This window comes from Sorex fumeus, unplaced genomic scaffold (genome assembly GCF_029834395.1).
Source record: "Sorex fumeus unplaced genomic scaffold, SorFum_2.1 ptg000024l, whole genome shotgun sequence".
Taxonomy (NCBI): domain Eukaryota; kingdom Metazoa; phylum Chordata; class Mammalia; order Eulipotyphla; family Soricidae; genus Sorex; species Sorex fumeus.
The window spans coordinates 56397078-56409374 of NW_026606081.1; the positions used below are offsets into that span (position 1 = coordinate 56397078).

Below are 12297 nucleotides of genomic sequence, written 5' to 3' on the forward strand. Positions count from 1 at the left end.
TGAAAAGCTTGTGGGACAAATCTGGGTCCCCTCCACCCCACATTTGGGGAAGGAGCCTGGAAGCCCAGGACTGCAGGAGAGACGCTGAACCCTCTAGAGGCAGGAGAGGTGCCGACACACGTGCCGAGGCTCTGGGTACCTCCCGCTGTATTTCTGCAGGAAGCTAGCCTTCCCCAGAACTCCTTCCTAGCAGTGGCTGGGACATGCAGCGCTCTCCTAGCGGAGCCCGAGGGTGACCTGGCTTCTAACCCACCCACTACCAGCACCCTCCCCACCCATACCCACTGGGCAGGGCTGGGCAGGGCGGGCAGTGTGGGCAGAGCCACAGGTGCAGGGACGAGCATGCTGGTACCACTTGGCTTGTCTGAAATGTCTCCCAGAGACCTTCGCCGTTGGTCTTCATGCTCAGGAAAACCAAAGCCCCCAGAACCTCACGGGACACTGATACTTGGGGTTCCAGGGTCGGACCAGTGTCGTGCCTGCCCTCCCACATCTGTCTGTCTGATTTTCCAGCCTGGCCACCTCTAGGCCTGTGCAACCCCGGAGAGGAAAGGAAGCGTGTCAGTCATTGTGAGGCCCCCGGGCCGTAGGCACACGCCTCTAGAACCTTCTCATGTGACCTCTGCTTTCCAGGGGCACCTCTGGGCAGCCACTGGGCCCGTCTGCTCTGTCAGACCCCGTCTCTGTGGCTGCACGACGGGAAGTACAGACCCCTGCGCTGGGCCGATTCGGAGACAGCTGGAGTCTGTCCCCCCAGTCGTGTGTTGAAAACGTGTGTGTGCGTATATATGTGCAAGCATGTATGTGTGTATATGTGCACGTGTGTTTGTGCATGTTGTGCATGTGTATGTGCATGCATGTGTGTACGTATGTTTGTGTATGTGCACATGTGTGCGTGTGTATATGTGCATGTATGTGCATGCATAAGTGCGCGTGTATGCATGTGTATATGCACATGTGTGTATGTATGTGCATATGTGCATGTGTGTGCATGTGTGTACGTATGTGCATGTGTATGTGTATGTATGTGCATGTGTTTCTGTGCGTGCGTGCATGGATGTGTAAGTGCATGTGTGTATGTGCATGTGTGAAAATGTGTGTGTGTGTGCGTGCGTGTGTGTATGTGTGTGTACGTGCATGTGTGTGTGTGACTGGTGCTCCTCCCCTTCTGGAAACGAATGGAATGAAGCAGACAGACCATCTGACTGCCAGAGGCACTTCAGTGGCTGAAGGACCCGCCAGGTAGCAAGTTAAACATCTTCAAATGCATCCCCACCCCACAGCAAGTATTTTGGGAAATGGAATTGGTAGTAATCCCATGCTTGCTTTGGTGGGTTTTGGGCTATGGATGAGTTCCAATTTACGCTTTCCTCTGACCCCCCGGCCCCTGCCGTCTGCAGCCAGAATTCCTGCAAAGTGCCGAAGTCTTACCTACAAATTACTTTCAGAGATAATAAAATTTTCATGACTGTCAAATTTAGCAATTAATGAAGTTGACATAATATTTGATTTGAGGACAATTAAACATTATTTCAGTTCAATAGTTTTTTAAAATTTCTTATTTGGGGCCCAAGAAATGCCCTTCCCTGGGTCTTGAGTGTGTCGGGTGTGGGCACTGGGGCCGGCGGGGTGTGGAGGAACAGCACTAGACCCTGCTGTCTGGGGGCCAGCGCAGGGGCCACTTGTGTGCCTGAGGTGGGTCTGGGCCTGCAGCTGATGGTGGGCACTGGAGCAGGAGTCCAGCTGAGGAAGAGAGAGGGGAGGTGTCTTCGCTGAGTGAAAGGGGGTACAGAACGGTTAGGCACAGAGAGCACTTGGGGGTGCTCCTTCAGGGGCCTGAGACAGGAGCTGGGTGACACTTGGTGCTGTGGGGACAGTGAGAATGGGGGGCCATGGAGTGTCAGGGCATCCTGGGGCAGCGACGGGGGAGCAGAGGAGTATCAGGAGGTTGGTCTGGGGCTCTGTGGGGTCACTGTGGGGTACGTGGCCTCTCCCTCTGTCCTGTCTCTTGGGGCTCTGTGGGGTCAAGTCAGTGCGGGCGCTTTATGACCCCTTCCTGCTGTCCTACCGTGGCCTGTCCCCACTGTCCTGTTTTGGCCCCGTCCATCCTGTCTCCCCAACCTCCCCGGGCCACCCAGCGCCCCCTTGTGTGAGCACTGCAGAGAGAGGAGTCCCGAGGCCGCCCCTTATTCGCTCCTTGGAGCCGGCTTCTTGAGTTGCTGCCTTCAGAGACCACTGCCGCCCACGGGGCCCAGGGCTGTGAGAGCCACGGGGTGTCCTGAGACGGTTGGGAGCAGATTTCATGGAGTTGCATTTCCCCCGTCTGTGGAGGCAGAGCCGGACCCCAAGCACAGGGTCGTGGTTCACCATTGACAGATGCCCGTTTCCCTCCCCAGGGATCAGGCTGCGTCTCCATGGAGCCCGTTTCCTGCTAACAAGCTTCCTCCTAAGGAAACACACGGAGTAATACACGGCCAGATGGAAAGAGCACCGGATTGGGAGCACACTCCCACATTCTCCTCCTCTTGCTCTCCTGTCTAGACTTTCGAACAGGGAGATAATCGTGGTCTTGCCCCCTGCTTAGGCTTGGTCTGAGTACAAGAAAAGGACCGGGGGGGTGGGTGGGGGGGGGTGGGGGGGGTGGGCGGTGCCACCTCTGCCTCTGAATGGTCCCGGGGCCCGCAGCTTGCAGGGAGGGTAGAATCATTTGCTCCTGTCACAGACCCACGCCAGCTGGTAACATGGGAGAGTTTTGAAAGTGTTTTTTTTTTTCATTTCAAATTTTATGTTTTGAGGAAATTCTAAGAAATGAGAAGTGTGTCAGGAGCAAGTGATGGAGCCTCTGGAGAGAAAGACACTGGGGCCGTCTCTCAGGCCATGCAGAACCAAGGGCACGGGTTGGGCGCAGGGGCGCTCCAGAACTTAGAAATTTCAGTGGTAACAGTCTCCAGGCAGAAAATGCTTGTGTCATAGAAAAGCAACCCACATATGTCCCATGCTCGGGCTGTAACGGACTCAGACTTCCAGAAGTGCCCTGGAGAGGGACAGAGCTGCTGCCAGAGGCCCTCGATCAGAAAAGAGAAATGAAATGACGGGACGTAATTTCAGGGAAAAAATTAGCAAGGGGGCCTGAGAGCTAGTCCAGGGATTGAGGCACTTGCATTGCATGTGGTGGCCCCCAGTCGATCCCCAGCACTACGTCTGGTCCCCTGAGCACTGCCAGGAGTGATCCATCAGTGCAGAGCCAGGAGTAGCCCCTGAGCACCACCAGGTGTGGCCTAACAACCGCCCCCACCCCCACATGCCAAGAAGTACAACGTTATTAACAGAAACGTCTGTCTTCGAAGGTCTCATCACAGGCAAATAAATTGCACCTGTGTGTGTTGACACTGAGGTCGCGGGGCAGTATGGTGGGTCACGTTGGATCCCCAAAAACCAACAGACGGTTGCACATCCAGTAGAACTCTCAGCCGAAGTAATAAACTTCACAATTAGGCAGAGAAGGGAACATTCCTAATCACACAGAGCAGTGGCGGGAGTTATGCCAGTGAGACATTGGCAGTTTGCTTCTGAGACTGGACGCATGTATCTGGATCTGTGTCTGACTGTATTGGAGCACGGGCTGGTCCGGTGAGCCTGGCTCGCATCCACGTGTCCACGCGCCTGTTGACCAGGCCTCTCTGCCACAGAACGCCGGCAGCCTCGCTGGCCGTTACCCAACAGAGACCAGTAGATGCCAGTAGCACCCTGTTCTCCAGTTGGAATAAAAACTTTCTGGTTTAGAGAAATGAAACTGCTGTTCTTGGCAGAAGCTAAGATGCAGCCAAGGCCTTGACACGCCCCCACATCACCTGATAATCCCGGTGTCCCTGCGCGTTCTCCTGTCAAACGGCTGGACCCCGGATCGTTAGCCTTTGTAAATCCTGCAGAGAAATGTCGTCACCTCCCAAAGCCAGTCAAAGAATTATGTGGGGGAGGAAAAAAAGGAGTCCGAACGATGAAAGAAAAATATGAACCAGGCTGATTTTATCAGCATGAAACCTTTCTGTCTCACCTGCACAGTCTGAGCAGAGAAAAGCCAAGCCCAGGCACTGGAGAATGTTCCAGATGCCTGCCTGGGAAAGGGTGGAGCAAGGAGATCCGATAGTTTGAAAAGCTCCCGATGCAGATGCATAGCCTGGCTTTAAGATGGGCAGAATTTGAACAGCGCATCCCCTAAATGGGGGTGCATGTGGACCACAAGTACCTCCGAATGTCCAGGGTAGATGTAAGTCAAGGTCACAGCTGAACCTCAGGAGCTTCTCATGAGAATGGCTGAAAGGGACCCAGGACTCCAAAAGCCCCCCTCCCCACCTACGGGACCCTCCCATCCCCTGAGAGACGCAGCTGGATGGTCAGTCTCTGAGAAAGACTTCTGCAACACAAGTCAAAGTGTGTCACTCATGGTAACACAAGGCAGGAAATAGCTCGATGCCTGCGCCCGGGGCAGGGTACCACCTCATGGTGCCTGTCTGTCCATGCTTGGGGTCTTACAAGTTCCTGGACAGACCTCCGAGCAGGGCAGCATGGAGAGAGGCTGGTGGAAGTCGTGGGGGGCGATTATTAGGGAATTCTGGCAGACAGCACAGCGGGGCTGCTTGAAGCTAGGTGTGGTGGGCACTGCCCACCCAAGGGAATGCGGGCGACGTGGCAACGCAATAATGTTCTCTCTTATGATTGAGTGGTTTTAGAGAACAGCCTGCCTTCACAGTCACTCCAAATTCACGGCACCGTGAAGTGTCAACTGGCAAAATGCGTGTCTAAAAATTATAGCAGAGAGGAAAGGCACAAGAATCCCAAAACGGGGCAAAGGGAAACCACTTTTCTGCCACTGGGGGAAAGTGCCCAGTTGTCCTGGTCAATGAACAGGACAGTGACAGACCCTGAGTCCCACTGTGAGATGCACGGCCACACCGAGCACCCACCAACACCCTTCTGGAATGTTCTATTAGAAGCTCCTCTCCTGGACAATTCTCTTTCCCCTTCCTGCTCCATAGCTCCACCCCCCCCCCCCCCCCTTGCCCATCATCCCGGTCCTTTTAGTTTTGATTTTTGGAACTTAAGATCATTGTCCTTGTCTCAACTGTGCCACTGGGGGCCGGAGACAGAGGACAGCGGTGATGGGGGTGGGGGGAGGGAGCGGTCACCTTGCGTGTGGCTAACTCAGGTTTGATCCTCAGCACCACTTAGGGTCCCCCGGAACTTCCTGAGCACAGAACCAGGAGTCAGCCCTGAGTATAGCTGGGGGTGCCCCCTTCAAAAAAAAAAAAAACAAAGCAACTTTGTCACTGCGTCACAGTTGACCCTACTGTGTTAATTTACAGGCACAGTTCCACGGCTTCCAAGTCTCGATGACTGCATCACACCCACCCCCCAAATACCCGCCTTCCCCCCAGCTCCGGGGCTTTTTCAACCCAAGCTGTAGGCAGCTGCTCTTTGCAGGCAGCCTTCAGGAGCTGGCCTGTGGGAAGGCGGGCAGGGCTATTTCTGACGTGCGGAGGCGCCGGCAGTCCGCACGGGGCCCACCCGCAGGATGTCACCACTGCAGACAGACCACTGGCTGCCTCAGTGTGCCGCGTCTTGCCGACCCCCGCACTGTTCTGTGGGCACCTTCATGGCCCCCAGGTGAGGCCCCCATGGCCCGCTTCCAGTGACCACCTGTGTCAGCCACGTCCAGTCGCTCCCACTGTTATAAACATGCTGTGACGCGCTCTGCGTTGTGTGGGGATGCTGGTTAGTGTCCCCATCTCGTCATTCCCGGGTGCTGACTCCCCCACTCAGCTGGCAGCAGTCCCACCCCCGGGACGGGGGGGGTCTCCTCATTTCGGGGCCCTGGGGACGCCTGTTTGCCCATGGGGTGCTCAGGTCGGCCACCGCACCCATCCCTCAGAGCCGTGGGTGGCCCCTGGAACCAGTTTATGCATTGAAGAGGGAAAAATATATATGCAGACGCCTGCCCTTCTCGGCTCTGCCCTAAGCCGGGATGAATTATTAAAACCGAAACGGTCAATTACAGGGAAAAACACATGCCGTGTGCGTTGCAGACGGCTGACAGCTGGTGCCTATTACGGGGTCTCTGGTGGACCATTTGCTGCGACAAGTGAACGGCCCCGCGCGCGCTCCCTCGCCGTGGGCTGGAGGGATCGTCTTGAATCACGGGCGGGCGGAGAGGGCAGCCGGCGAGGAGCGGGCGGACCCCGCGGTGTCCGTGGAAACACACCGCGCCCGTCTTTTCCTCGGGCGCAGTCAATTAGCACCCCGAGAAAGCCACACGGCGGGCGCCTTTCTCTGCGAGGGTCGCGTTTGACTTCTGGACTCCGCCGGGCACCGTGCCCGGGCATCAGACAATGGGAGCGGGAGAGCGGGCGGGAGCGTGTCCGCCCTTGAGCAGTTCTTGTTGGAGTCTCCGTGCTGGCTGGGGGTGCGGCCTTCGTGTGTAGTCGCCTCTGAATGGGCCCGACCCTGATTGGGCAGACGCTCATCAGGCCCCTCGGTTGGTTCTGCGCTTCTGAGCCCAGCGCCAGGACTGGGGGGGCCGCGGCACGTTAGTGACGAAGGGGCTCCCCAGCGCCCTACCATGCCTGGCCGTCACCCCACCCCACGCTTCCCATCAGCCCCTCCTTCCTGGGACACAGCCAGTGCCTGACTTGGCCCGTTCTGTGCTGACCCCGGGATGGACAAGGCCACGGAGTCCCCTTCGGTCCTCCGTGACCTGTGACCCTGGGCTCCCTTACCGCGGGCTGGGCCTAGCAGAGTGGCAGTTACCCGTCCCTGTCCCGACTCAGGGCCCGAGTCTCTGTTGGGTCTCTCTGGGCAGTTAGTGGTGCACTTGGTTTGCTGAGACAGGCCCTGGGCATGCGCAGGGAAGTGCAGAGGGAGAGCTGGTGACGGGCGCCGGGAGGGAGTCGAGGGCCACAGCTTCTCTTGGGGTCTCTCATCCTCGGCAAATGGTGCTGGTACGTGAGGTGGACACCAGAAGTGTCAGACGCTGTCAGGGAAGTTGGGAGAGCTGCCCGTGGGGGCAGAGGGTCAGTGCGAGTCCCCTCCACCTGCTCGTGGGAGCCGGACACCCCCTCAGTGCCAGCGGTCACAGGGCTGAGGGTCGACATGATGCCCCCTCCCCTGGTGTGTGGGACCCGAACTCCCTGGCCCCCCTCTCAGCACCCCAACCCAGGCACCAAGGAGAAGTAACTACCCCTGTCCCTCCCCCCTCCCCTCCCCCTCTCCTCCTCTTCCCCTGCCCGCCCTGTCCTTCCTCTGACCCCTCCTTCTCCCCCTCCCCTTCCTCATCCCTCCTTCTCCTCTCCGCCCTCCCCTCCCTACCCCTTTCTCCCCCTCCCTCTCCCCTCCTGCCATCTCCTCCCCCAACCCCACCATCATCAGCCACTCCCCTAGAAGAGAGGCCTTAAGACCCTCTCAAGGCGGGGATGTCCCCCCGCAGCACTTCCTCAGACCTCCAAAGGCAGCAGGTCTCCAGAGCCTGCGTGTCCCGGAGGTGGCCCCTGGGAGACAGAGCGGGACCCCGACTCTCACCAAGAGGGCTGCCCGCGCCTTGCCTCTCGGGCCTGGAAACCCATGGCAGACAGAGCCGGGGACATTCCCTCAGCTCCGTGTCCTTCCTTCTCCAGGGCAGCGTCCGTGCCACGTGCTCACGGCTCGCGTGCACCCAGGGGAGAGCAACGCCAGCTGGGTGATGAAGGGGGCCCTGGAGTTCCTGGCCAGCAGCGACCCCGTGGCGCAGCTCCTGAGGGAGACCTTCATCTTCAAGCTCATCCCCATGCTCAACCCGGACGGGGTCGTCAACGGCAAGTACGTGGGGCAGCCGGGCGCAGACCACGCCACCACCCGGTCAGAGGTGCCACATTGCCCCTGGGCCCCGGCAGCACCGTGCCTGGCCCCATGCATTGTGCTCAGTGGGCCCAGATGGAAGGGCCCTGACCATTCGCACCGTCCACTCTTGTGCCCCTGTTCCTTGGGGGGAGGGGGCACCCAGATACTGCAGACGCCTGCCTCAGATTGTGCGTGGGGGATGGGCAGAGACCCTGCGGCTTCTAATGCCTGAGGGTCTAATTCCCTTCACAGTATTCGTGTCTAGCTGCCCTTGTGAAAAGCAGAAACTTGAATGCACGGGGACTGGCCCTGAGGACCTGGGGCCCTCGGGTGGTGCCAGCAGGGCCCACCTGCATGCCCTCACCCGCAGACACTGCTGCTGGCAGCCCTGGACACCCAGTGCGGAGCCGCTACCCTGGGCGGTATCTGGGGCCTGGAGTGGCAGATGAGGGTGTCGCCTTCTACGAGGGGCCTGATGCTGGTGATGACAGCAGGCTGATGCAGATGCAGACTCAAGGGGAGCAGCCAGGCCCTCCAGGTGTGCACAGGGCCTGTCCACGGGCCGGAGCCCTCCAGGCATACATAGGGCTTGTCCACGGGCCTCTCCACAGGCCTGTCCACTGGGACACCAGCCCAGGCCGCACCTGGCATGTTCAGCGGCTCTCTGCTCACTCAGCCTTTTCTCTTTTTTGGTTTGGTTTTGGTCACACCCGGCAGTGCTCAGGGCGGACTCCAGGCAGGAATCACTCTTGGCTGATCAGAGAACCCTCGGGGGTGTTAAACCAGGGCGGCTCTGTGCAAGACAAGTGCCTTCCCCGCTGGACTATGGCTCCAGCCCTTGCTCTGCTCTTGACCTTGACCTCTTGGAGAGCGAGGTCAAACCTGGGTGCTATTCAAGGGTCAGTGTCGCCCCCACCCAATGGTGCACCTGGCCTTTGGGAGGAAGATGGCTGTGTCCCCTGCCTGGACTCCTTATTTCGAATTCACAGTGCTCAGCGTCAGGCTCCCTCGTGCCAGGCCAGTATCTTCCTTGTCATCACCTTGGCTGCGGTGACCGGCCTCTGGGCCTGCCGTATCTGACCAGGTGCTGGGGGGACCCTTAGGTCACCAGATGCTTTGAGCCGAGAGAGACTTGGAAGCCATAGCAGACCATAGTGGACCACGAGCTCATGACCTCAGCTCGTGAAAGTATCTGAGATGTGTTCTGTCAGCCATCTGCTCACGCCCCTACAGCCAGGAGCCTCCCAACAGTGCTCAAGGGCTCCAGGGGCCTCCTTGGTGAGTCTTGTCCAGCGGGCACTCTTCCATGCCCAGGGACTGCCGGGCCAGGAAACTTTTTCTGGACACCCCATACATGCCGCTCTGTGTGGGTGACGTGGTGCGTTCTCTCCTCTGGGTTTATTCACCTTGCCTGGGGAGTTTGAGTTTGGGGCACCCGAGGGGTAGATGGACGCCCCTCTGCATGGAACTGCCCTCCACCCAGCTTAGGCAATGGTGCTGCTGTGCGTCTCTCCTGCTTTCCTCTGATGCTCTGCTGGCAGGACTCTCCTGAGGAGGCAGGAGGCAGGAGGCGGGGTGTGGCGCGGCCAGCTGTGCCCAGATCACAGACCCTGCACCTCCATGATGCTGATTGCCACTCACTGGCCCTGTGGACCCGGTGGGCTTTTGCACAAACGTAGCATGGCCTTTTGTTTCTATGGTGATGACAGTGGAGTCTGGAGGGCGATTGGGTGAGGGGGTGGGAATTGGGGAACTGCAGCTGGGGAGACAACCGGGACTTTCTAGTGAAAAATGGAGAGGGTCTTGTGAAGCCAAAGGGGGCCAGGGAACACGTGTTTTTAAAACAGGAAAACAGAAAAGAAAGATGGTGCCGGAAATAGCCCCTAACATCTCCCTGGCTCCAGCGCTAGGACTGAACTGGAGGCAGCAGCGGCGGCGTGAACTCCTGCCACCCCTTCCCGGGCGGGAGACTCAAGAACCAGGCTGGGCAGGCTGGGCAGCAGCGCCCAGGGCCAGCGGCATCCGGATTCGGGGGGAGTTGGGGGAGGGGTGACCCCAACACTGCTCGCAAGGCCGTGGACAGGCCAGCGGGGAGAGTCAGCGCCCCGCGCACTCCTAATTGCGGGGCTCTCCTGGGTGCAGGCAGCAGCGTTTGATAAAGTCAACACGGCTCGACTTCTCGTGCACGGGAGAATCAGAGCTTATTGATTCCTGGTCCATGTACAACTCTACAAACTAGATTATCTTCTTCCAAAGCCATTCCGGACCAGAGGCAAACAGCAATAAAGAAGGAAGGACACGCTATAAAACACACCCCGGGGTATTCAGATGCGGGGGGCGCAGATGAAACTAGGAATCTGATCGAAAGTCCTGGCAGCCCTAACTCTCGGGGCCACTCAAAGTCAGTGGTGAGCGGCTGCCCCCACCGGGGTTCCGGAAGCTTCCTTCCACTAGATAATAAGAGCACCTGCAGACTTAAAAGAAAAAAAAGGCAGCACCTTCGATGGACCGGAAAGGAATGTTACTCTTTTCCGTCTATTTTATTTCTCCTTGTAACCAGGTGCCAACACCAGCCAGTCTTCTGCCACATTTGTGGGTGTAAAAAAAAAAATCAAGTATTCAGATGTAAAACTCCGGGTGCAGTTTTGTAGGAGGGGCAGTTGGGCCACACTCTAGGCGCCCTGGGTTGTTCCTGGCTGGGCCTGGACGCCACCCCGGGCAGTGCTCTGAGGGCCTGGTGCGGTGCTCCTGATCTCCGTGAGGTCAGGCCTTCCTGCTCAGCGCTCTCCACCCACGCCCGAGGGTGGCCGTGGACACAGCCTGCAAACAGGCCAACGATCCTTTGCTGGCTGGAGGGGTCTGTCCTGGTCCTCCGGACAACGAGAGCACAGTGATGAGACCCCGGGAGGTCACTCCCAGACTGAGAGGCCGTGCAGTGGCCCCGAGGGGCGTGGACACAACCTCCCCCGTCCTAGCTGAGGGCAGCTCGGGCGAGTGCTGGGATGGAACCTGCGGATCCGTCTTGCTCCAACCCCACGTGCCTCAGCGTTCAGCAGACACGGAGGCTTGTGCCCTCTGACGGTTGACCTTGTGACCCCAGAGCCCTGGGCAGTGTGCCTGGGGGTGCCCAGGCAAGAACCCAGCCCATGAATGGGTCCAGGAGAATGCCTGACCCAACCACCATTGAGGCAGGAAATCCACGAAGAGCCAGCCCAGACAGCTCCAGGGCTGCGTGCGGGGCCACAGGCCCGAGGCCTGGGCCGAGTCTGCTCCCCCCTTTTCCTGAGCACAGAGGCAGGAGCAGCCCCGAGCACTGCTGCGGAATCCCCCAAATCCACCACCGGATTCTTGCCCTGGCTCTGCTTGGAACGAGGTGCGTTGCATAGGCAGGCATTTCCCTCTCTTGGTCGCTTGGCTCCTGAGTCCAGGCACCTAGAGCAAGGCTGCTGCTCCGTGGCAAGCTCAACGGGTGCTCCTGCAGTGCTCCCAGCTCTCTGCTCCTGCCCCACAGTGCTCCTCTCCTGCAGTGCTCCCAGCTCTCTGCTCCTGCCCCACAGTGCTCCCAGCTCTCTGCTTCTGTCCCACAGTGCTCCCAGATCTCTGCTCCTGCCTCACAGTGCTCCCAACTCTCTGCTCCTGCCCCACAGTGCTCCCAGATCTCTGCTCCTTCCCCACAGTGCTCCTGTCCTGAAATGCTCCCAGCTCTCTGCTCCTGTCCCACAGTGCTCTCTGCTTCTGCCACACAGTGCTCCCAGCTCTTTTTTCTGTCTCACAGTGCTCCTAACTCTGCTCCTGTCCCACAGTGCTCCCAGCTCTCTGTTCCTGTCCCACATTCTCCCAACTCTCTGCTCCTGTCACAGTGCTCCCAGCTCTCTGTTCCTGTCCCACATTCTCCCAACTCTCTGCTCCTATCCCTACAGTGCTCCCAACCCTCTTCTCCTGTCCCCATAGTGCTCCCAGCTCTCTGCTCCTGTCCTACAGTGCTCCCAGCTCTCTGCTCCTGTCCCACAGTGCTCCCAGCCCTCTGATCCTGTCCCACAGTGCTCCTAGATATCTGCTCCTGTCCCCATAGTGCTCCTAGCTCTCTGCTCCTGTCCCACAGTGCTCCCAGCTTCCTCTGCCCCTCTTGCCTCTTGTCTCCAGTGGTGAGGGGCTGTCACTCAGACGTGGGTGGCTAAGTTGCCGGGAATGACTGTGATTCCCCGTTTCCGTCCATTTCCGTCCTGCTCTCCCGGGAAGGGGAAGAATAGAAGGCTCGCTTCCAGCCGAGATCTCCCCGGCCACAGAAAGGGAGCATTGAGAGGAATATTTTAATCTCACGGATTTTTTTAACCACTTTAGAAAATGAAAGCGATACATTGAAATTCCTTTTCAGGCCTGAGAGTAGCTGCTGTTGGCCTCTAACCCTTCTTTCCTGGTGCCCGTCCT

The 12297-nt window shown here is 58.5% G+C and overlaps 1 protein-coding gene across 1 annotated transcript in view; it reads left to right on the forward strand.

Annotated features, from left to right (window-relative positions):
* Nucleotides 1–12297, forward strand: part of AGBL1 (AGBL carboxypeptidase 1) — a 241787-nt gene that overhangs the window by 101307 nt on the left and 128183 nt on the right. The window contains exon 20 of the mRNA XM_056113915.1: nt 7668–7848. Within this exon, the coding sequence (XP_055969890.1) occupies nt 7668–7848 (181 nt within the window). The remainder of the gene's footprint in view (nt 1–7667; nt 7849–12297) is intronic.